The 26,676-nt window shown below is 38.1% G+C and overlaps 2 protein-coding genes across 2 annotated transcripts in view; one reads left to right on the top strand and one right to left on the bottom strand.

Moving 5' to 3' along the window:
• Nucleotides 1-26,676, top strand: part of SLC35F4 (solute carrier family 35 member F4) — a 221,086-nt gene that overhangs the window by 114,667 nt on the left and 79,743 nt on the right. The gene's annotated exons all lie outside the window — the stretch shown is intronic.
• LOC118551634 (large ribosomal subunit protein eL39) lies at nt 22,877-23,255 on the bottom strand. The gene has a single exon (XM_036117508.2). It carries the CDS (start codon nt 23,221-23,223, stop codon nt 23,068-23,070), a length of 156 nt encoding a protein of 51 aa, XP_035973401.2. The 5' UTR covers nt 23,224-23,255; the 3' UTR covers nt 22,877-23,067.

Below are 26,676 nucleotides of genomic sequence, written 5' to 3'. Positions count from 1 at the left end.
GTATCTTCTAGTACTATTATCTCTTCAAACCTCAAAAAAATTCTCTTGGAAAATTTTGGAATAATTTCTGACCCATTTGTGCACTTTGTTACATAATGGTGGGTTGTTAAATGAATTGAACAAAACCCCAAACTTCTCTGGGACTTGTGCAAAAGCATCAGAAACTTTTTAAAGATATGCCCATTCTTCAAAATGCAATTGCACTTCTGTAAATTCATCCTAAGGAAGGAAATAATCATCCAAATGCCTGTTACCAGGGTATGAGCTAAATAAACTGTGGTGCATCCTTCCACCGGAACCATGGCAGGGGAAAACAATGAGAGAAAATAGCAAGCACTTATGTAATGCTAACAAGGTGCCAGGTGCTGTTCTAAGTAGTTTGTTTATATTAATGCAAATAATTCTTTTCATTCCTATGAGGTAAATGCTATTATCATTACCCCCATTTTACATGTAAAGAACTGAGGTGCAGAGAATTTAAGGACCTTGCCAAAGGTCACATAGCAAGTAAATGGTGAAACCTGGATTTGGACCCAACCAGTGTGGCTTAAGAGCTCAAGTCTCAACCACTGATTATGCTGCTTTACATAGATAAAGTAGATTACCAAGTATCTGTATGGCATGATTCTACATTTGTAAATGTGTGTGTTTATATATATACACACATACACATGCATGTGTATATATACATATATGTGTGTATATACATATGAGAGTATAATGAAAGAAATTGAAAAATACATATCGAACTGTTAACTTTCTCTGGGCAATGTTTTTTTTTTTTCAATGTTGCTTTTGCTTAGAGGAATTTTCTAAATGTTCTATAATGACCATATTCAGGACATTAAAGAAACCTTAACAAATTTTTAAAAAATTGAAATCATCCTAACTATATTCTTTGAACACAAATGAATTAAACTTGAAATTAACAGAAATGTATTTGAAAATTCTTAAATATTTGAAATTAAACAACACACTTCTAAATGATAGATGGGTCAAGGAAAAAGTCACGGGGGAAATTAGAAATATTGAATTAAATGAAAATAAAAACAATGTATAAAAATTTGTGGGATGGGGGTGCCTGAGGGCGTTAGGGTCCTGGGATTGGATCAGAGCACCATGTGGGGCTCCCTTGCTCAGTGGGGAGTCTGGTTCTCCCTCTGCCCCTTCCCCCCATGCTCTCTCTCGCTCTCCCTCTCTCACGTGTGCACATGCTCTCTCTCTCTCTCTCAAATAAATAAAGTCTTTAAAAAATTGTGGGATGAATCTATAACTACACTTAGAGGGGAATTTATGTTATTAGTTATATTAGAAAATAATAAAGGTCTCAAATCAATGATCTAAATTTCCACCTTAAGAAACCTAAAAAAAAACAAAACAAAACAGAGAGAGAGAGAGAGAGCAAATTAAACCCAAAGCAACTATTAAAAGGTAATAATAAAAATAAGAAATGAAATTGAAAACAGTAAAACAATAGAGGAAATCAATGAAACCAAAGATTTAAAACTGATAAACCTCTGGCCAGACTGACCAAAAAAGAGAAGACACAAATTTTCAATATCAGGAATGGAAAAGGAGACATTGCTTTAGATCCTTGAGACATTAAACAGATAATAAGAGGATATCACAAACAGGTTTATGCCCATAAATTTGATTAGATGAAATGGACAAATTCCTGGAAAGACATAAACTATCAGAGCTCACAGAGGAAAAATAGAAAATGTGAATTGTTTTATATATATATTAAAGGAATTGAATTCATAGTTGAAAACTTTCTAGGCCCAGATGGCTTCACTGGTGAAATCTACTAATTATTTAATGAATAAATAATACCAATTCTACACACTTTTTTCCAGAAAATAAAAGAGAGAGGAACACTTTCCAATTCATTCTGTAAAGCCAGCATTATTCTGACATTAAAAGAAGACTACAAACCAACATCATTAGCCATTAGGGAAATATAAATTAAAATGACATTGAGATCTCAGCCACTATAAACCTATTTACAATAGCTAAAATAAGGAAAAAAAAAAACCCCACACAACTGATAATACCAATTGCTGATGAGGATGTGGAGCAACTGGAATTCTCATATGTTGCTGATAAGAATACAAAATGATGCAGTCAAGTTTGAAAATAGTTTGGCAGCTATCTCACCCCTCTAAATTTGCCCAAAAAATGTGAAAACTTATGTTAACTCCAAATCTTGTACATGAATGTTTATGGCAGCTTTATTCAGAATTGTAAAAAACTGGAAACATCCCATGTCCTTTAACTGGTAAATGGAAAAACAAATGGTAGTACATTATACAGTGAAATGCTACTTAGCAATAAAAATAAATGAACTAGTAACTCATGCAACAACATGCATGAGTTTCATATACTTTATGCTAAGTGAAAGAAGCCAGATTCAAATGGCTAAATATTATATGAGTTCATTTTTATGACTTTTGAGAAAGATAAAAAATTATAGGGACAGAAAGCAAATCAGTGGTTTCCAGGAACTAAGGGTCAGAGGTGGGAGTTTACTACAAAATGGGCACAAAAAATTTTAGAGGGTCATGAAATTGTTCTATATTTTTATTGTGTCAGATTGGTATAGAGTTTTATACTTTAACCTTGTAACCAGAAACTTTGCTGAATTCTCATTAATTTTAATTGTTTGTGGATTCTTTGGGATATTCTGTGACACTTACAAATAAGGACATTTTGTTTCTTCCTTTCCAATTCTTATTCTTCTCATTAGTTTTCCTTATCTTATTTCTTTGAATAGGACCAACAGTATAGTGTTAAGGAGTAAGAATGATAGACACTATCCTTCATTCCTGACTTTAATGGAAATATTTTGAAAGTTTCACGATTAAGCTGGTAATTGGTAGTTTTCCATACATACCCTTATAGAGTTAAGGAAGTTCCTTTTGTTCTTTGTTGGCTAAGAATTTTTAAAAATTATTACAAATGAGCAATTAATTTTAATGAATAATTTTGTGTCTATTGAGATCATTGTTATTATATATATTATATATAATCTTATATATTATATTATATATAAGTATATATTAAATTCTTTGATTAAATTTTCTAGATAAATTTAAAACTTTTATATGCATGTTTTAAAATAATAATTGGATGGGGGAAAAAAATAAAGTGATAATTGGGTGAGATAAAGAGGAAAGAACCGGGCACCTGGGTGGCTCAGTTGGTTAAGCGACTGCCTTCGGCTCAGGTCATGATCCTGGAGTCCCGGGATTGAGTCCCACATCAGGCTCCCTGCTCAGCAGGGAGTCTGCTTCTCTCTCTGACCCTCCTCCCTCTCATGCTCTCTGTCTCTCATTCTCTCTCTCGCAAATAAATAAAAAATCTTAAAAAAAAAAAAAAAGAGGAAAGAACCAAAGCAAATCAGTACAAGAACTCATCAAATGAGAAAAGAAGACAGAAAGAGAGGAAGAGAGGAACAAAACACCTGTAAAACAGAAAATAATAAAGTGGCAATAGGTAAGTCTTCACCTATCAATAATTACTTTAAGTGTAAATGGGTTAAACTCCCCAATCAAAAGGCATAGAGTGAATGAATGGAGAAGTAAACAAGATTCAGTGATATATTGTCTATAAATGATTTATTTTAAATTTAAGGACACAGGCTGAAAGTGAAGGGATGGAAAAAGATATTCCATGAAAATGATAACCAAAAGAAACCAGGGGTGTCTATACTTATATCAGACAAAATAGACTTTATGTAAGAAAAAATGTCATTATATAATGATAAAAGAGTCAATTCAACAGGGAGATATAGGAATTATAAATAGATACACACCAAATATCAGAATTACCTAAATACATAAAACAAATATTGAAAGATCTAAAGGAAAAAATAGATAGCAGTACAATAATGGTAGGAGACTTCAGTACCCCACTTTTAATAATGGGTAGACCATCTGCACAGAAAATCAATGAAGAAACATCAGACCTGAACAACCCTATAGAATAAATGAACCTAATAGACATATACAGAACTTTGAACCCAACAGGAGGAGAATACACATTCTTCTCAAGTGTACATGAGACATTCTCTGAGATACACCACATACTAGTTCACAAAACAATCTTAACAAATTTAATAAGACAGAAATAATTCCAAGTATCTTTTTTGATCACAATGAAATCAAACTAGAAATCAATAGCAGTGAGAAAATGGGAAAATTCACAAATATGTGGAAACTAAACAACACACTCTTGAACAATCATTGAACGAAAGAGGAAATCAAAAGGGAATTTAAAAACTATTTCAAAACAAATGAAAACAAAAACACATCATACCAAAACTTATGGGATGCAGCAAAAGAGGGAAGTTTATAGCAATAAATGTCTACATTAAAAAATAAATACCTTTAAAAAATAAAAAAGATCTGAAATCTATTTTACACCTCAAGGAATGAGAAAAATAAAACAAACTAAGCGCAAAGTTAGCAGAAGGAGGGAAATAATAAAAATTAGAGCAGAAATAAATTGAATCAAGAAAACTTGGGGTGGCTGGGTGGCTCAGTCAGTTAAGCCTCCGACTCTTGATTTTGGCTCAGTCTGCTTGGGATTCCCCCCCCCCTCCCACCAAAGAAAAAAAGGAAAGAAGACTAAGAGTTGGATGTTTTACAAAGATAAACAAAATCAACGAATTCTTTACCAGACTAAGAAAAAAAAATTGAGAATACTCAAATAAATAAAATCAGAAATTAAAGAGGGAGACATTACAATGAATGCCTTAAAAATTAAAAAAATATATGAGACTATTATGGACAACTATGTGTCAACAAATTATGTGTCAACAATTTGGATAACCTAGAAGAAATGGATAAATTCCTAGAAAAACACAACTTAACACAATGGAATCAAGAAGAAATAGAAAGCCTGAATAGACCGATAATAAATAAGGAGATAAACCAGTAATCAAAAACCTGTCAACAAAGAAAGCCCAGGACCAGAAGTCTTTATGGGGGAATTCTACCAAACATTTAAAGAATAATACAAATTCTTAGACTCTTTCAAAAAATATAAGAAGGAACACTTCCAAACTTATTTCATGAAGCCAGCATCACCCTTGATACCAAAGCCAAAGACACCACAAGAAAACTATAGGCCAATATCCCTATTACACTAGCCAACTTCATTCAACAGCACTATAGGTAACAATACCATCTTGTATACTGAAAGCTGCTAAGAAGGTGTCTAAAATGTTCTCACCACACAAAAAAAGGTAACTCCGTGAAGTGATGGATATGTTAATTAGCTTGATTTTGGTGATCATTTCACAATGTATACATATATCAAAATATCAAGTTGTACACTTTAAATATATACAATTTTGATTCATCAGTTATACTTCAATAAAGCTGGAAAAAGTAAATAAAAGTACTATTGGGATATACTTTTCTCACATTCTTGATTAGTTTACACAAATTATCCTTGATTGGGGCACCTGGGTGGCTCAGTTGGTTAAGCATCTGCCTTCGGCTCAGGTCAACAGGAGAGAATGATGGGATAATAAAAATAAATTATTCTTGATTAGCTGCACAATTCTCATAAAATGTTAGGTTATCCATTTTAGAGATTCATTTATTTATTTGAGAGAGAGAGCTCATAAGCAGGGGGAGGGCAGAGGGAGAGGGAGAGAAATCCTTAAGTAGACTCCCCACTGAGCACAGAGCTGGGTGGTTGCGGGCTTGATCCCAGGGCTAAAGGATCCTTTTTTATTTTTTAGAGAGAGCGAGCTCGCACACTTGCACGTGAGGGGGTGGGGCAGAAGGAGAGGGAGAGAGAGAATCTTAAGCAGGCTCCACACTCAGTGCAGAACCTGATGCTGGGCTTGATCTCACGACCCTGAGATCATGACCTGAATGGAAATCAGGAGCCAGATGCTTAATTTTAAAGGTTTGGTAAAGCTCACCAATAAAATTTTCAAGGTCTTACATTTTTTGCAAATATAGAAGTAGTTAGAGAAGTCTTTTGACTACCAATTTAGTTTATTTGATAAAATTCAATATCCATTCATGATTTTATTTATTTTTTTTAAAAATATTTTATTTATTTATTTGGCAGAGAGAAAGCACAAGCAGGGAGAGCAGCAGGTAGAGGGAGAGAGCCCAATGCGGGGCTCAATCCCAGGACCCTGGGATCACAACCTGAGCTGAAGGCAGACGCTTAACTGACTGAACCACCCAGGCACCCCTCCATTCATGATTTTTAAAAAACCAACTACTTCTGAAAATAGGAAAATAAAGTTTTATAATCTGCTAAATATTGTACACAAAATACCTATAACAGATATCATAGAAATAATAAAATGTTTAAAGCTTTCTCTCTATCCTGATAATTGAGAACCAGAAAGGATGTCTCTATTACCACTTCTATTCGGCTTCTTACTGGAGATCCTAGCCAGTGCAATGAGAAAAAAAAAAGCAATAAAGATATAAAGATTGGAAAGGAAGAAATAAAATCTTTATTATTATTTCCACATGATAAATTAATATGAGGGTTTATCAGTGCCACCATGTTACAAATATACAATTAAGTAATTGCAATTCTATTCGTTAGCAATATGCAGAAAATAAAAAAAACCTCACAATAGTTTAAAAAAATCAAATACCTAAGAATAAATGTATCTTCTCTATAGAAAACTATAAAATATGATTGAATAAAATATAGAAATTAAATAAAACTTTAATAAATAAAAAAATATACTATGTTTATAGATTGGAAGACTCCTAGTGTAAAGATGTCAACTTTTGCCGAAATAACTGATAGATTCTATGCAATTCCTATCAACTCCCAACATTATTTTTAATAGTTCCAAATGAGAAAAAAACTAAATGTTTATTAACACTAAAATGGATAATTGCTGTGGTAAATTCATACAATGGACTACTGTGGTGAAAATGAATACACTACAGCTTTACAAAATGTATGAATCTCACAAACATCACACAGAATGAAAGAAGCAAGGAACATAAAAATGCTATATTATGTTTATATAAAGTTCAAAAAACAATGAGGCAAAACTAAGCAATAGAATTTAGAGATGCACACTTAGGCAGCCAAACTATGAAGAAAACCAAGAATGTGGTTCTCTCTGGAGGGAGAACATAATGCTGGGATAGGATGTGAAGGGGCTTCTCGGGTGTTCCCAGTATTCTATTTCTTGACCTGGGAAGTGATTATATGGTGTTTACTTTGTTATACGTTATGGAGTTTTGCATCTTTAGTTTGTTGTGCTTTTCTAAATCTATGTTATAGTCTACAATTTTTTTAAAAAATTAGAAAAAAGAAGCAATTGTGCTGGATGAAATTCTTTTATTTCTGAAGTTTAACTCTGGATCAAAGTGTTATAAATACATCAGATTTAAAGATCTTGGGAAAAGACATTTATCTGGTCCATGCTCGGATCCTGACTGGGATTCTAACCAACTCTATAGAGCGGGCATAAAGCCTTCCCATATTGAGAAAAAAATGTTGCAGAACAAACAATAGTGTATTGTTGAAAAACACTTTCCTTACATAGATCTGGTCTAAATGCCCAACTCATTGGGTAATTTCAGCTCTTTGCAGAGAAGTATACATATTTTTAAATAGAATTGAATACAAAAAGAAAGCACTGTGGAACTGCCTCCCTTTATTATTTTCTCTGATTGGTCTGCTCTTTAAGAATCAAAACCAGCTCCCACATTGATTGCTAAAAAAATTTAAATTAATAAAATAGCCTTTGGCATAATGGCACATATAGTATTTTCTTATTTTTGGCATGTTTGGAGTACTCCAACAGGTGGTTACCAAAAACCGTGTGATACAGTTGCACGGATGATGGGTCTTTCTGGCAGCATTGATCTCAGTGGAGACGCGTCTGCATTTCCCAGGACTTCCTAGAACACTGGCTCCACCTGGAGGTGGAGATATGCGCCCAGACAATAAGGAAAAAGCAACTGCCGTCTACTACAGGCCAGTTACTCAGCCTTTTGGGTTATAAGTGAAGGTTTTACGGTTAGATTGTATCTCCTTGCAGGTGTTCAAGTATGAACAAAGAGAAACTCTGATCTCTCTCTACAGGAAGAGTCCAGGGAATCTCTTGAATAGGAAGTGAATGTACTTTAACACCTCAGAGCAGGGAAATTGGTCAGAGTAAGTGGAAAACCAAAATGGATTATTGACAGACAAACCTTATTTTCCAAACATAAGTGAGAAGCTGTCTCAAAATCTTTTTTGGAAGGTAAAGTGGTTATAAATTAAAAATCGATAAGCAACCAAATATAAGCAATTAATATATGAGAATTTTAAAGTGGTTCTACCATCCATATGTAGCACAAATCTACAATTTGATGTTGAGTCTAAATGGCTAGATGGCAGTTATTTAGTGAAAAATAAATGGATTTACTGTATATGAGCTTCCCCTTAAGAATCCTTCCATGTTGGAACTTTCTTGTACTAGGGGCTTTCATTGGGAATAAGAAAACCTATTGGACACAATATAGAGAATTCCAGTTGGACCTTTTCTGGAAATTGATAAGGAAGTGGACAAAATATAAACTTTCACTTGGCCATCATGATCTCATCTCAGTCCACTCTTGCAGTCTTTCCTCCAAATTTACATCTTTCCATATTTTACTTTTCTGTCAGACTGCACTCTTGATTTCCTGGACATACACCATAGTGTCCCACATCTGAACTTTTCCACTCTAGAATATCCTTTTCTCCAACCATCTTCTTTTTATTTAAAATTTATTTTTATTTTTTCCAGCCTTATTGAGATATAATTGACATGTAATATGTAATTGAGGTGTACACATGGTGATTTGATACATGTATATGTTGCAAAATGATTATCACAATAAGGTTCATTAACACATCCATCACCTCACATAGTTACCGTTTGTGTTTGATGAGAACATTTAAGATCACCTCTCTTAGCAACCTCCAAGTATACAATACAGTATTGTTAACTATAGTCACTATACTGTACGTTAGATCTCCAGAACTTACTCATCTTGCATAAATGAAATTTTATATCTTTTGACCAACATCTGCTCACTTCTCCCACCCCCCCCCAATCCCTGGAAATTATGATTTTACTCTGTGCCTCTATAGTTCAACTATTTTAGATTCTACATATAAGTGAGATCATGTAGGATTTGTTTCTGTGTTTGCCTCAGGGAAATTTAAAAATTCACACAAATGACTACAATTGATATTACATTTACATAGCCAATATAAGCTTCAGTTTCTTTGTTGATTATTCAGACCCCAGTATTATAGCATGTCAATAGCATGTCAATAGTCCGTTCTGGATCTGACTCCATGACATCAATAAGATCCTTTACTATCCTTGAACTCCCATCCTGGCTGTGGACTGCAGTTCCCTTTGACCTTCAACAAATGAAAAAAAGTCAGGTATCGGTCCATCATATTTAAAGTATATGACCTGCTACCTTTAGCATTTTGTCTTTCTGCTTTCTGTTTGGTATGATACCCAAAAGCTGTTGTGTCAGAAATTGAATATGAGGTTTCATCTTTTTATTCTCTTTCTTCTTTGCTTTCTTCATTTGTTCTTTCTTTTTTAAATCCAGTATTTATTGATTGCTTACTACAAGCCAGACATTGTGCTGTGCCCTCATTTACATCAATAAATAAGATGTCATTGCTCTTTTGTGGGTCACAGTGTAGAGGACAAGGAAGACATGGAAACAAATAAAAACCCCAAAGTGTGCTAAGTTGACTGCACTTTCTCATTCCTGTTCTCTCCTCAATCTGTCCCAGTTGGATTTCTGTCCCTACATCACTCTAGATACTGCTCTTTTTGTTTATTTATGATCTGTCTTTCCCCACTAAAACATTAGTTACATGAGAACATGGACCTTACCTTTCTTATTTGCTACTGTGGTCCTAGCATCTTGCACAGTAGGTGCTCAATAGTTATTACCCAATGACCGACTTACAATGAGGATTTGTACAGTGTTAGGATGACAGAAGGGAGCAACTAACTCATTCCAAAAGATGCTGGCTTGGCCAGGTTTTAACATTTGATTTTAGGCTTCAAAGTTGAGGTAGAAAGGAAGTTTAGGACTATAGAGAGGGAGGGCTAAAGGATATTCTAGAGAGAGGGAGTATACAAAGACCTAGAAGTGAAAGAGAGCTTGGCTTGTTTGAGAAGTAAATGGAATCACCCAGTGTGGGCAGGGATGAGTGGTTAGAATGCTAAGAAATTTGAGCCATACCTTTAAAGCATCAAAAGGTCTTATGTGATGGAATAATATATACAACTTTTATTTTCAAAAGATACCTCTGGAAATGTTATGGAAATGGCTTAGGGGATAGGGGCAGGGAAGTGAGACCAGGCACAGGGAGTTTTGTTGTTGTTGTTATTATTGTATTTGTTGTTGTTTTAATAATGGCCTCATTCCTAAAAGTATTTGAGGTGGCTTAGCATTCCATTAGGAGATATACGCAGTTCTCCAGGGCAGTCATGATCTAGACCTGAAGTAAGCTAGTGGTAGTGGCCTGAAGAGTTATGGGATGGACTCCAGAAAAATTAGGAAGTAGAACTGGCTGGATGGAGAAGTGAATTGGGGATGAGAGAGAAAGAGAGAGTGTGATAGTGAGCTGTTGATCATGATGTGGAGGCTTCTGATTGGATTGGAGGATGACGTTGTTAATTGGGGTCAAGAATTTGGAAGTGCAAAGGTACTAGAGAGAGAGGAAATTAGTTCATCTTGAAGCATGGTGAATTTGAAACACATAAGCTATTCAGATGAAGGAAGAGGAGACACAGAAAAACAATGGTTATCTTATGCTGTGTTTTCATTTAATATCTTTATGAAAATATTCTTTATTGCAGTTGACTAACAAATGATGTCTACAGTAACTTTGGTATTATCTCAGCTGACTTCCCTATGTTTGGTTATTTTCCCTGGCACTAAACATCATATTCCCACAGCACTATTTTAATCAGGTTTTTCTGGTTTTCTCTTAGATTCAAAAATGAATAAAATTAAATTAGTTTACAATGGTAAATAGTGAGGAGTCCTTTGTAATAACTCATCACCCTGCTTGAATTTTCAAGTATTTGTTACTTGAGGACCTCAACAAGATCAACGAATGATTACCCGGGAGGAAGAACAGCAGGGATAACAAGGCTGCAGGTAGATAGCAGACCATTGGTTACAACTAGATGGGATCTTGCTCACCTTCACAACTAAATATGGTTGCTCAGATTAAGGGGTGTTACTAAACTCATTATAAAGAAAACACACCTCGGAGAGGCAATCATCATTAATTCCATCCTGGTCGTCTTTACGGGCTTTTCAAATAGAAACTATAAACACACATGGTTGTATTCTGTTATTATCCCTGTCTGAGTAAGCAATATAAAGAACCCATAATCTCATCAAAATAACCCAATGTACCCTGTAATTTATAAAGCTGTCTCAGGGTGATGCTACAGTTAAAGATAACATCCATTCCGCACTGCAACAATTTGAGTTGTTTTTCTAAGGTCTTAATATGACGCTCTTAGCTGCAATCAAACCTAATTTATTCCACATTTTGCTTGCAAAGGAAACACTGGGTCCTGCATAGTAGTTAGGAACAAAAAATAAACCAATGCCTGTTTTCCCCCTCCATCTTTCAGTCTCTCATATCTCTGTCTCTCAGTTTTTCTCTCTCTTTCCCTCATTAATAACCTCTCTTTCAAATTCCTGATATATTTTTGAAATACCAATCAATAGTCCCAGTTCACTCAGGATCTCTGTCAATGAGATCTATCAAAAATTTTTAAACATTTCTCAGGAAACTCACCTGGAGTTGAGAACCACCCCTATGTAGGAGCAGGTTCATATGGACGATTCCACAGACTTGCAGTGTGATGATTAATCTTCTGTCTCTACAATTTTAATCTGAATGCACAGCTGCTTCAGTCTAAATATATTGCTGGAAATATTTTTTTTCTCAAACTGGTGTTCTCTTGTTTATGTTCTTCAGAAATTACATTTTAGCATGTTAATGAATTTTTTTCTTTTTGCAAGTAAAGAAGGACTCTATCACTAATAGCTGATTAACTCCTGGTGACTAAGTGAAGGCCAGGAAAGGAGAGAACACACAAGGTATTGAAAAGTAGCACCTGCCTATGTGTGTGTCTTACAGGACAGTCTCCCCTCTTGGCAGGAGAAGAAATGGATCCGAGGCAATGGTGAGAGAGATAGGCTAATTAGCTGATACTGGGAAGGGAGACACACAGACCCTAGAGGTGGAGTGAAGGACATGGAACCTGGAATTCAGAAGAGCTCATTGGAAGATGGGAAAAGTGTTCAGCGTGAGGAAGATGTTTCATGTTGGGAATAGGACAAAGAATAGATGTTCTTGTTCAAAGAGTGTTTCGTGGGAATAGATCACGGGTGGCTCCAAATTCTACATATAACTGATATCTAAAAAGGGCCAGTTATAATAGCAAAACAACAACAACAACAACAAAATCCAATTAAAAAATGGGCAGAAGAACAGAATAGACATTTTTCCAAAGAAGACATACAGATGGCCAATAATGAAATGCTCAAATGAAAAAATGCCCAACATCACTAATAGTCAGGGAAATGCAAATGAAAACCACAATGAGATATCACCTCACACCTGTTAGAATGGTTATTACTAAAAAGAGACAAGAAATGACAAGTGTTGGTGAGAATGTGGAGAAAAGGGAACCCTCGTGCACTATTGGTGGGAATGTAAATTGGTGCAGTCACTATGGAAAACAGTATGGAGGTTCCTCAAAAAATTAAAAATAGAACTCCCACATGATCGAGCAATTCTACTTCTGGGTGTTTATTGGAAGAAAACAAAAACAATTCAAAGAGATATCTGCACCCCCGTGTTCATTGCAGCATTATTTACAAAAGCTAAAATACGGAACAGTCAAAATATGGAAACAGTCTAGGTTGGGGAGGTAGGTGAAATGAGTGAAGGTAGTCAAGAAGCGCAAACTTCCAGCTATAAAATAAAGTCCTGGGGTTGTAATATACAACTGTGACTACAGTTAATAATACTGTATCGCATATTTGAAAATTGCTAAGAAAGTAGATTTTAAAAAGTTCTCATCACAGATGAGCACTGGGTGTTGTATATAAGTGATGAATCATTGACTTCTACTCCAGAAACCAATATTACACAGCATGTTAACCAACTAAAATTAAAAAAAAAAAAAAAGATGGACTGTAACAAGTTTGGTGAGGATGTGGAGAAATTGGAACCCTCATACACTATTGGTAGAAATGTCAAATGATACAGCTGCTTTCGAAAACAGCCCAGAAGCCGAGAAAACAGCCTCAAAAGGTTAAACATAGTTACCTAATGACCTAGCAACTCCAGTCCTAGGTATATACCTAAGAGAAATGAAAAGGTATATTCACAAAAAAATCATGTAGCTTGTAGCAGCACTGTTCCTAACAGTAAAACAAACAGACAAACAAAAACAAGGCAAATGTCCATCAACTCATGGATAATCAAAATGTGATTGATCTACACAAGGAAATATTCAGCTATGAAAAGGAATGAAGTACTGATATATACAACATGGATAAAAACAAGTTCTCATCACAGAAACAAAATATCTTTGTAATTATGTGTGGTGATAGATGTTAACTAGACTTACTATGATGATCATTTCACTATATTTACTAAAATATATGTATGTATATACATACACACACACACACAAATATAGAACCATTATGTTGTACACCTGAAAGTAATATAATGTTATGTCAGTTATACCTAGAAAAAATAAACAGGTCCAGTTCAAGCAAAAAGGTACTCTTAAATTATAACTCAAATACTGTCCTTAGTGTCATTGCTGCCATATATGGTTATGAACTTGCTTGTACCTCTTTTGTTTATGATGTGGAGTGTTAGCCACTGAAACCTTGGATTAGTTTGTTAGGACTGCCCTAACAAACACTGGGTGGCTTAAACAACAGAAATTTACTTTCTCAAAGTTCTGAAGGCTGAAAGTCCAAGATCGGCATGTCAACAGGGCTGGTTCCTTCTGAGGTCTCTATGCTTGACTTGTAAATGGAAGTCTTCTCCCTGTGTCTTCACGTAGTCCTCCTTCTGTGTCTCTTTGTCCTCATCTCTTCTTATAATAGCACCAGTCATATTGGATTAAGGCCCACCTTAATAACCTCATTTTAACTTCATTACCCTTTTGAAGACCCTACCTTTAAATAGTCACATTCTGTGTTATTGGGGGTTAGGACTTCAACATAATTCAATCGATAACAAAGCTGGACAGAAAGCAATTCTTTTTTTTTTTTTTAAAGATTTTATTTATTTATTTGACAGAGAGAGACACAGCAAGAGAGGGAACACAAGCAGGGGGAGTGGGAGAGGGAGAAGCAGGCTTCCCGCTGAGCAGGGAGCCCGATGCGGGGCTCGATCCCAGGACCCTGGGATCATGACCTGAGCTGAAGGCAGACGCTTAACGACGGAGCCACCCAGGTGCCCCAGAAAACAATTCTTAATAAATCTGGAAACATAGTTGGTAAAAACTTTAGTGATCATTTTTTTTATTATCTTGGGAACCACATTTTAACATTGATATGAGGTTATCAAAAGCCTTGAAAAATAAGTGAATATCCTTGACATGGGTCAGAGTAGAGGGACTTGTGCCAAGATGGAACTCTCCTTTTGACTTTTGGAGCCGAGATCAGCATTGTCGTGTAACTTTGGTTCTGGCTGAGCTTCTGACTGCACGCTTGCCTGCCTGCAGCCCGTGCCAAAAGCAATTCAGAAAAAAGGCTCACACACTGAACATCCCTGTTCTGAGGCAGGAAGAGTGCAGGAGAGTAGGGAGCTGTTAAAAAGGCAACTGGAGTCTTCTAATGGCTTTTGGTAATCGGCCCAGCTGTACTAATTCGATTTTTTGAACTGAAAACCCCAGGATACTGCCCTGAACAACTGAGCTCATGCTGGAAATAGCATCCTTTAAAGTGTGGCTCCAGGAAGAGCCTGCATAGTATAAATAGCTTTAGGAATTAATTTCAAGATATGGGCCAGGTTAGTAAGTAACTGACTCCTTGGTAACATTAAAGCATTTTCAAAAACGCAGTGACTGTTTTCACTTCTTGATAGATTTTTTAATTGACATAATGACCCAGTGATACGAGAATTAATGCCTCCTAATAATGCCTGGTTTAGAAATGATGGTTCAACATTACTTATTTGGAACTCAAATAAACTATCTGGTAACCTCACCCATCTGAACATAGCCAAGAAGAAAGAACTAACCATAAAGGGTTCCTGAGCAGCAAACCTCGATGTCACATGCAGTGAAGATAATGCGCTTTGTTTCCTCGAGACCTGCTCAGAACCATTCTTGAACCTAATTTACTCTTGATTTTCATGCAGTTCAAATGAACATGGTTATCTAGTTTCCAAACCCAAAGACCAGGAGCATCAGATTATAAGAACTTCTAATGGACTGTATGTGGCAGGGAGAAGGGCCATTTGAGTGATCGTAAGGAAAATTTCAGAAAAGTCTCTAACAAACAAATAACTTAAAAAGCAGTGAATTTGGGGATTGTTCAGTATATGGGGCAGAGAGTCAGCTCACATCATTGGCTTTTGAGTATGTTATTGTATTATATCCTAGAACACCAACTGGGATTTGTAACAATGACCTTGAATAGTTAAGGAGAGTGTGATCAGTATACTGTGTTTAGGAACATAAAGAAGTATATGAATGCTTTGGATGGATATAGTCCAAGTAAAATAAAAAATCAGGGGCACCTGGCTGGCTCAGTCAGTAGAACATGTGACTTTGGATCTTGGAGTCGTGAGTTTGAGTCCAAGTTGAGGGTAGAGTTTACTTAGAAAAAAATTTTTTTTAAATCAAATGATCTTTAGTACTGAAAAAAGTAATACTTGAGAAAAATCACCCATTTCCCAATGATGCCCCAAGCCGAAGATTTCTATAATTGTTTGTTTTTAACTAAAGGGCATTTTCTGCTCTCTTCTTCCAATCCCATTAGTCACCAAAATCAATCTGGATATACTCTCTGGTGGTCAGGTCAAGTGAAAGCCCTAACCTTTCTCTAAGGCCATACACACCTGTACTTGATTTCCCATATGACTCTGGCTTTCTAATCAGCTGGATAGGACAAATCCAGCAATGGATGCCACCAGAGACCCCCTAGGGGCCTAAAGATCTGTCCAATGTCTTTATCTTTGCTCAGAGTTAATAATAATACTATTTACCCTTACATGCAATAAAGATAGAACTAACCCACCTCTTTCATAGCATTTTGAAAATCTGCTTCTTCTTACTTAGATAACGCATATTGATTCATTTATATTTTTTAATCCACATTTCTGGGAGAAATACACATGCACATGTATGGTGTAAGGAAGTGGTCCAGAGAAAGACAAATACCATATAATTTCACTCATATGTGGAATTTAAGAAACAAAAGAGATGAGCACAGGGGAAAAAAGAGAGAGAGAGAGAGCAAGGCTAACCAAAAAATAGACTCTTGACTATAGAGAACTGATGGTGACCAGAGGGGAGGAGGATGGGGTGGATGGGTAAATAGGTGATGGGGATTAAGGAGGGCACTTGTGATGAGCCTTGGCAATGCATGTAAGCATTGAATGACTAAATTGTATACCTCAAACTAATATTACACTGTATGTTACCTAACTGGAATTTAAATAAACTTAAAGAAGAAATATACATGCACATGTAATATCAAGTGGGAATTTTTGCATTGTCCTGATTTACAGTTGAGTCTTAAAGCTCACAATAAAAGTTGTTAAGTATCCCATGAGCCACCCACCACTGGGGCTGGACATCTCCCCCTTCTCTAACCCTCTCCTCCACAGCTAACTAAGGAGCTACAGAATCTGCCCACAAACTCTCTAACCCTGAAGAGACCCCTGTGAGGGAGGACAGAGGGAATGTTCTCTTTTCCATGTGGTTTCATACTCAACCCACAGACCCATCCATCTTTGTGTATCCACAGGACAGAGGCTGGGAAGAGCTTTCCAGGTGCCACTGAGGACCAGGAGGGCTGGGGGTGCGAGCATGAGCCCGGGGGCCCACGCTGCTCTAGAGAGGCGCACAGAACAGCCTGCCCACACAGCAGTGTGGGGTGTAGGAAGGAGACAGGGCCAAGCACCCCCCATCCCTGCAGCTCTCCAAGGCTCTGGGAGCTGTGGAAGGGAGATGCTATGATTCCTATGGCTCCTGCAGGAGTACCAGAAATAATGGAGAAAAGGAGCTATAGGGAGACACGGGTGCCTCTCTGATGCGGCGACCTAGAGGGAAAATGAACACCCTCTCCCCAAGGAAATCACCCCCAACCAAACCCAGCTCCAGCTGGGGTTGGGGTAGGAGGTGAACAGATGGGGTAAAAAATCTCACAGAGAGGGGGTGCCTGGGGGTGCTCAGTCAGTTGAACCTCCAACTCTTGATTTTGACTCAGGTCATGATCTCAGGTCTGTGAGATCGAGCCCCACCTTAGGCTCCGTACTGGGCATGGATCTGCTTGGGATTCTCTCTCCCTCTCTCCGGAAAAAAAAAAAAAAAAAACCTCACAGAGGGGTGACTGGTTGATGGTGGGAATTGGCTCTCGTCTCTGTTCTGGTTCACATGGGTACCATCAGATGCTGGTGGGTGGGAGAGGAGGAATCTTTGAGGCAAGCATGGCCCTCTAGCCTCTGCATGAAGGCCTGTCTAGTCCATCTATGACAGGGGAGGGGGCTGAAAGTATTAGACTGACATTTTTAAACTGAAGTGGACTAGTTTTAAAAGTCAAGTGACAGAAAATTAGGTCACTAAGATGTAGAAAAAAGGGAACGTGTAGTTGAATGAAGCCCAGACATTTGTCAGGGAAGAGAGATGTCTGTGTGTCTAACTGGGAGCCACTGCTTGGGTTCCCCAGGCAGGTCTGTGTCCAGCCCTGAGATAGGGAGGCAGAAATGGCCTCCCAGACCCAGGCGCTGACAATGCCCAGAGTCTCTGTGGTGACGGGGGAGGAGGTGATCCTGGCAATGGCCCCACAGTCGCTCCAGGTCTGAGATGTTACTAACATTTTAAAAATCCAGGTTTTATAAGTGTCTTTTCCTTCTATTTTATTGTATTTTCTTAACTCGCCACCATGATGGAAAAGTCTTCTGCGGAAATAATTTTGATGATTTTTGTTCTGTCTTGTTTGTGAAAGCAAAAAATTCAAATGTGACTCTGTGAAGGTTTCTTTAAGATGCGCATGACCTTCTGCTAGCTTAAGTATATGTTTTACCTCTGGGAAAAATATTAATGCAACAGTTTTACATTTAAGCTCCTCAAAAAATGAGGTAGCCATATATTTATTTGAAATATACTTGAGGTTTTTTTTTTCATCATAGAACAGAGTCTCTCTCATGGTGATTGAGTTCATGATTTGGATCCTGTGAGTTCTGTGCTCTGACCGTCCCAAAAATCTACATACTGAGTTTTGTTTGTTTTGTTTCCGGTTGGTTTTTCTTTTGGACTATTGCCATATTCTTATGCCCAGATACCCTGTTGAAATGTAGTATATTAACTTAATAGATAATACTATTTTCCCCTTATTATAGATGAGGACACGGAGACACAGAAAGGTTAGGTACCCAGCCCAGGGTCATTCAGCTTGTTAAGTGGAGGAGTTGAGAGTCAAGCTGGCCAGTTAATCAGCCTCATATCCACACCAACATAGGATATGATCATTTAAAAATTCTTTGCCAATTAAATAGGCAAAAACAATATCTTATTGATGTTTTAGTTTGCATCTCTGATTACTAATAATGCTGCACATTTTGTTTGTTAACTTTTGCATTCAGTTTTTCTGAGTTGCCTGTTCATGACCCTTGCTTATTTTTCTATTGGTATTAGTCTTTTTTTTCTTTTCGACTTGTGAGAACTCTTCATTTGCACCACTTGACAATGTATGTGTGTGTGGGGTGGAAGTGCATTTAGCCTATGTGTGAATTTAAGAAATTATAATGTAGTCATCTTTATCAATTTTTTCCTGTTATGGGTTTCCTTTGTTGTTTAATTTAGAAAGGCCATCTCCTCATGGTTATCCATGTTTTCTCTTTATTCTTTTATTAGACTTTCATTTTTTCTTCAACATTTTAATTTTAAATGTTTTCAAACAAACAGTACAGTTGAAAGCATTTTACAGCAAACATCTGTAAGAGCACCAGCTGGGTTCCCCATTAACATTGTACTGTACTTTATGCATAGCTTTCCATCTATTCATCTCTTTATCGATCTGTTCATCTAGCTTATTTTTAGTGTTTTACAGAGTAAATTGCAGATAGTATGTATCCCCTCCAAGCACCTTGGCATGCATATCATGAATTGAAGTTCAGTATTTGTTTGCAGTTTTTTTCTTCTGATATAAAATTTATATCCAATGAAACACACAAATCTTAAGAGTGCTTTCACTGAGTTTTGACAAATGCATACACCTATAGAACCAAAAACCCTATGAAGATATAGAGCATAACCACTACCCAGAAAGTTCACTGCGTGACCTACCCCCACCTCCACACCACCAGAGAAAAACAGTTTTAATTTTTTTCTGCCATAAATGACTTACCTCCTATAGAATTTCATGTAAGTGGTATTATACAGTGTTGGGATACAGCTCTATTCACAGATGACTCACATGTCTGCACACCTTGCTACCAGAAGCACTGATGGCCTTTGTCCTGGACTCTTTTCAAGGATATTTGTTTGGCAGGTGGCTTTGGAATGCAAAGATCATGTATGCCTTGTGAGCAGAGAGCAGGCATACCCATTGCCCACTACAAAGGATGCAGCTTCGCCAAGCTCAGGGTCTCCACTGTGTGTGCAGCTCTCCCCTGGCTCCTCATGTCACCCCGTAGGAACTGGGCTTGGGAACCTTTGCAGGAAAACGCTGATGCTCTGGCTGTTGCTATAGATTTGTCACTGACCCAGGAGCCCTGTGTCTTCTACTGGCATCCGTGAAAAGGTGGCAGGCTAACTGGTTGGCTCCCTAATAGGGTAAAGTCTCTAACCCTTCACAGTTCTTAACATACAGTGTGTGGTCAAGCTTCTTTGTCTCGGCATGTTTTTGAACTTCACCTACATTGTTGCATTTATCAGTAATTCTTTTCCTTTTATTTCTGAGTAGTATTCCATTGTTCCACAGTTTATTTCTCCATTCTCCTGGACTATGCCCAGGTTCTTCAGCTATAATGAATAAAAGTGATATGAAAATTCTTGTACAAGTCTTTTTATGAATAAATGTTTTCATTTTGGTATATACCATAGAGTAAAATTGCTAGGCCATAAGGCAGGCATATATTTAGTTTTATTTTGAAAACTGCCAAACCTTTTTCCAAAAGGATTGTGCCATTTTAGATCATCCCAATATGTATGAGGTTCAATTTCTGTATTACTGTTAACATTTGGGGTTGTCAATCTTTTTCATTTCAGTTATTCTGGTGGCTGTTTTGGTGGTATCTCACTGTGGTTTTAATTTGCGTTTCTCTGATTACTAATGATGTTGACTACATGTGTGTGGGTTAGTTGGCCATGTATAGATCTTCTTTTATAAAGTGTCCAAATTTTTTGCCCATTTTGGGGGGTTGTTTACTGAGCCATTTATTGCTTCACTGATATCAGTCATTTGTGGGATGTTTCTCCTAGCCTATGGTTTGCCTACTAATGTTCTTAATGGTATCCTTTAATGAGCAGAAGTTCTTAATTTTGATGAAGTCTAATATCTAATTTTTTATTTATGATTATTGTTTTCTGTGACGTCTCTAAGAAATCTTTGACTACTCTAAGCCATGGAGATATGCTCCTATGTTTTCCTCAAAAAGTGTTTCTAACGCTCCCCCCAACCCTGCCCAGCCTTCAGTCCTTACTTTGGACCCTCTTCATAGTAGACATTTCTTTGAGAAGTGCCTAGCCCTTCAACTATTCCTCTTGAAAATGAGGGCGGAGTAGGGAGGGCAGACTTATCAGACCAGTCTGCCTTCCTCAGATATCCTGGAATCCTGGTCAATAATATTTCTCCATCTTGTTACATACACATATCACCTTTAATCCACAGCCTGACCCCATGAAAGATATTATTAGCCCCATGTTACAGATCCAGAAAATGAGGCTCACTGAGGTGAGGTAACTCACTCAAAGTCACTCAGCTCCACAGCTGGAAATAAAACTTGCAACTTCCCGATTCCATAAACTGTGCTCATCACCACTCCTAACGCTGGGGGTACACTGTTCACTATGCATGTTGCATCATTACAGACACACTGAGCTTCACTCCTGTTTTACTTGGCTGTCACTATAATCCTCTGAAACTTCCCAGTTCTGTTGTTCATGTTTCTTAAGTGGTTTGTCTTATAAAACAAAGTGATATATTGAAAGTAATATATGAAGATTAAATGGTGTTCATGCAATAGATTGCTGACTCAAATTTGAAATACTTTGTTGCCTTTCCTTTTTTTTTTTTTTAATTTATTTATTTGACAGAGAGAGAGAGAGAGCAGGAACACAAGCAGGGGGAGTGGGAGAGGGAGAAGCAGGCTTCCCGCTGAGCAAGGAGCCTGATGCAGGGCCCAATCCCAGGACCCCAGGATCACGACCTGAGCAGAAGGCAGACGCTTAATGATTGAGCCACCCAGGAGCCCCCTTTGTTGCCTTTCCTTAAAGGATTGTTTTAGGGAAATTTTAATTTCTGTTTTCCTTAAAGAAAATTTTAAAATAGCTCTGTGAAATTGTGAAAACTACTTGGTGGGAGGCGATGGTGTGGTTAAAAGACTCTGTTTCATATGAAGGGATCCAGCTTTTGTTGGTGGCCTACTTTTCTGTCCTAACACAACTATGTTGTTTCAAATCTAAGTGAAAAGAGTAAAACTTACCTTCTAGATATTCTTTACCATGCTGGATAAGGATCCAAGTAAGGACATATGTTATTCATTTATTTTTTCTCTTTGGTTTCCAACTCTAAAAAGCCATATGGCAAGTTCTCTTAAGTAGATTTTAAGCATAAATGAAAGCAATATATGATACAGGGAAGGGTTTCACTTTTTAGGAGAGGGATTTTACAATTATATATTCATAGTGTTAATATTGTCCTGATTTCACATGTTTCACAGGGGCCAATAGCATATCTTTGTGTACTTAGTAGGGGAAAATTCCAGGGACCTGAATTTTTCTTGCATAATAAACCATTAGAGAGAGTATGGGTCATAGTGTATGTTGTCATGGCACAAGTTTTGGGTTAGAGAGCTAAGGTCACTGTTCCTATTATAGTTTTTCTTGAGATCACTTATAATTCTTGATTTTTCACCTTTTTAAAAAAAATTTTTCACTTTTAAATGTGGGTGTCAGACTCGGCCACATTGTCCCCTGTCCAGGTCAAGTAGATCGTTTGCAGGATCTTTGTCCATAGTGGCTTGGCTGAGCTTGGCAGCAGCTGCAAGGTGGTAATAAGAAGTGTTGGACCTTAGGATTGGGCATCAGATAATGGAGCACTTAGGAAGAAGTATGTGACCTTGGTGGATGGGCATGATGCTGTGACTCACCCCTTTTCAGAGAATGTTCTAGATATATTCTCTGGTCAAATTAGATCAATGAGCTACAAAATGCAGCCAAATACCACATGTCTAGAGCCATGGGATGTTTCTATTTCTCTTAATTTGTGTTCTCCTTGAGGCAGGTCCTGAGCTAAGGATTTGAGTGTAAGAGATTTATTAGGGAAATGCTCCTGGAGGAGCATCCCCAACAAGGGGAGCAGGCTGGGGAGTGGAGAAGAAATCAAGAAAGGATTTTTTTTTTTTAGAGCCAAAAGGTCTCACATTTATTACTGAACCAACCTACTGGTGCAGAGGCATAGTCACGGAGAAAAATCATTTCCACGATAAGACAAGTCTATGGCCAGGTAGGAAGGATATTTACAGAATGATAGAACACGTGATCTTCATGCAGCTTAATTAAATATGTGTGCCAATTAAGTGTGTCATCTCATGATGTGTGATGGCTTATAGACCCAGCTTGGTTCTTCTCCAGTGCCTCCTCTTAGAGTTGTACCTGATCTTATTACCAGTTTTCATCCGAATCCACTGGGGAATGGGACGATTCTGCTTTTGTTTCTTGGCCAGGAATCGCTTGATTCTGAAAGTCTTGTGGGAAGACATGGCGAGAAGCAGTCAGCCACGCAGAGCAGGATGGCGGCAAAAAAGAGAGAAAGGATGTGGTTTTAAGTGATGTCTGATTCTCTCGGGAGTTCTGGAGTATTAACTATTCTAGGGTTTGTCCTGCTTCATGGGAAAGAAACTGGGCTGTTGTACTTCCACACTGGTCTATCACATTATTGGCTGCCAGCTGGGAGCACTGGGGTAGAAGTGGCTGTAGGCCTCCCAGGCACTCCTAGCTCTCGGCATGGATGAGGTGGTTCCAGGGCTCAAGGGCAAGCCTCAGAAGTCACAGGTGCTGCAGCACGGAAGCACAGAGCCAATAAGAGGAGTGAGTGGGTCACCACCAGTAGCCAATGTCTACTACACCTTCTCTAGCTTTTTGATCTTTCTGGGATTAGAAAATATTGAATATAAATCAATAGAAGTTAAAGAAGGCTTCATAGAGTATCCCTACATCTGCTTGTTCTTCTTTACCAAGGAAAAGCAGAACTAGGCCTGTTTACTTCCCCAGCGTAACAATAAACTTCTTTGTAAGGTGCTCTCAATCCTCTTCCTGGAAGGTCTAAATCCGAAGTTACCGCTACCTGATGCTCTTGCCCAACCTTCCTCCTGCCTTCCTCCCATAGCTGAGGTTCTAGCCCCAGAGCTCTCCAAGCACCCTGCTCTTCTAGAACTTTATGTATCACAGTTCCTTGTTTGGAGTCTCTGACACTGTTGGGCACATCTTTGAATCCTCTAGGAAGCCCCACGTCCACTAAGCTGAGTGCCGCACACATACTAGATCCTCCAGAATGAAGCACTTAAAAACTGCTTTGATAGCTTTCTTTTTTCCTGCTTCTGGTTTCTCTAAGTGACTGCTATCAGTTGAAAAAAATTAGACATGCATTTTTTTGGGGGGGCCATCATCCCCGTTTTACTGTTTATCAGGTATCTTTATTGCTGTGTAATAAATTACTACAAATTCAATGGCTACAATAAGAAACATTTACCACCTCACAGTTTTTGTGGGTCAGGAGTGTGGGCATGGCTTGACTGGGTCCTCTGCTCAGTGCCTACCAACACTGCAATCAAAGTGTCGACCAAGTGGCATTCCCAGCTCATTCAGGTTGCTGGCAGAATTCCTTCCCTTGTTGGTTGTGGGACTGAGGCCCCCAGCTCTTTGTTGTCGAGAGTCTGGAGGCTGCCCTCATGCCCTGGAAGCCCAAACATCATTGATTTATAATCTTACCTAGTGTGAAGCTTGCATGATATTGTGCTGAATGAGGAAAACAAAACTGGGCAGAATTTGCTTATTTAGAACCCTGGGAATACCCCAGTTCAAGTTCTGGGTCTCTCTTCATATTTCCTCATGCAGAGACTGTGATGTTGAGGAAATTGTTGACATCTTTGTGCCTCCCTTTTGGTCTGTACAGCAATTAAGGACTTTTCCATGACAATATCTGAGGAAACCAGCTTAGGATATTCAGTGTAATAGATTTACTCAGATTCTGGGATCAGAGAAATCAGTTTGGAATCCTGACTGTGCCACTTAATATTGGGATGACCTTGAACATTCCTGAGCTTCAGTTTCCTCAACCTTAAAACTGAGATAGAATGGTGCTTGGCTCATAGGTTTGTCAAGAGAATGAAAAGAAGAGGTCTAACAGACGCGTGTAAAGACGCTCAACATCACTCATCTTCAGGGAAATACAAATCAAAACTACAATGAGATATCACCTCATACCTGTCAGAATGGCTAAAATTAACAATACAGGAAATAGCAGGTGTTGGCGAGGATGCAGAGAAAGGGGAGCCCTCCTACACTGTTGGTGGGAATGCAAACTGGTGCAGCCACTCTGGAAAACAGTATGGAGGTTCCTCACAAAGTTAAAAATTGAACTACCCTATGATCCAGCCCTTGTACTACGAGGTATTTACCCAAAGGATTCAAAAACACTGATTCAAAGGGGCACCTGCACCCTGATGTTCATAGCAGCATTATCTACAATAGCCAAATTATGGAAAGAGCCCAAATGTCCACTGACTGATGAATGGATAAAGAAGATGTGGTATATATACACAGTGGAATATTACTCAGCCATCAAAAAGAATGAAATCTTGCCATTTGCCAGGACATGGATGGAGCTAGAGAAGTATTACGCTAAGCAAAATAAGTCAGTCCGAGAAAGACAAATACCATATGATTTCACTCATATGTGGAATTTAAGAAACAAAACAGATGAACACAGGGGAAAAAGGGAGAGAGAGGCAAACTAAGAAACAGACTCTTAACTATACGGAACAAACAGGGTTGCTGGAGGGGAGGTGGGCAGGGGGATGGTTAAAGAGGTGATGGAGATTAAAGAGGGCACTTGTTGGGATGAGCTCTGGGTATCACATGTAAGTGATGAATCACTATATTGTACACCTGAAACTAATATTACACTGTATGTTAACTAACTAGAATTTAAATGAAAACTTGAAACTAAAAGAAAAAGGAGGAGGAGGAGGAGGAAGAGGAAGAAGAAGAGTTCTAAATAAAGTGATATATACCTACATGGCCCATAATTACATGCTTAGTGCAGTAAATGTTAGCTATTGTTATTATTATTTAAAATTTGAATTATGGTGCATGTTAACCAGAGTTCGGGAAGAGTCTGGGTGGGCTGACTGGGAGACCTGAGTTGAGGAATAGAATGTTTTCCATTCTGGCAAGTATCTTTTTCTCTGTAAACCTCTTTTGTTCTCCATCTGTATGGTGGTGGTGGTGGTGTGTGTGTGGGTGTGGATGTGTGTGTGTGTTTGAAAGTGTGAGGATGATAAAGGGGAGAGAAGGAGAAGATGAAAGAAAGTCTCTAGAATGGTTTGGCCCCACACTGAAGTGGAAACATGTCATTAAATTAGTCCATGGCGGAAAGCGGGGCACGTGGTCCCTGCCTGCTCACCTTCTCGGCAAGCCCAGGGAAGCCAATGTCACTTCTTACTCTCACTACTGCTTAGGCTCTGTTTTCAAACCCGGAGCCTTATCTGTCATTGTGGCCTAGTGTCTTCTAGTCAATGGGACAGGCGTGAAGGTCAAAAAGCCTGGTTTTCATAGAAGAACCTTCCCAGTAGCTGATACATTTATTGCCACCCATGGGGGGAAGCATGGTTTTCATTCTGAGTTTGGTGTGACCAAACTGTGACCAGAGCCGGGCTGGCCAGCTTCCCACCCCCGCGCTACCTGGTAAATGGATGTCTCCCACCATTCCAGTGACAAAAGAGAAGATAATGCCCTCGGACACAGTCGTTCCTTAGCACTCATGAAGTCACGAGCAATGTGCTCGCCGAGCCTTAGGCTGACCTAATGTGTATTCTCTGTACATCTTTCTCTAGTGGCTGCTTTCCAGCAACAGAAACTTGATTATTAGTGTCTCTTTAGGTGCTGGGCCACATAGAACCTTTCTCATTCTCATATTGGTTTGCAGCCATTAA

Source organism: Halichoerus grypus, chromosome 8 (assembly GCF_964656455.1).
Source record: "Halichoerus grypus chromosome 8, mHalGry1.hap1.1, whole genome shotgun sequence".
NCBI lineage: Eukaryota > Metazoa > Chordata > Mammalia > Carnivora > Phocidae > Halichoerus > Halichoerus grypus.
Note: the sequence above shows the minus strand (reverse complement) of the source record. Positions and strands in the feature narration are given on the sequence as shown.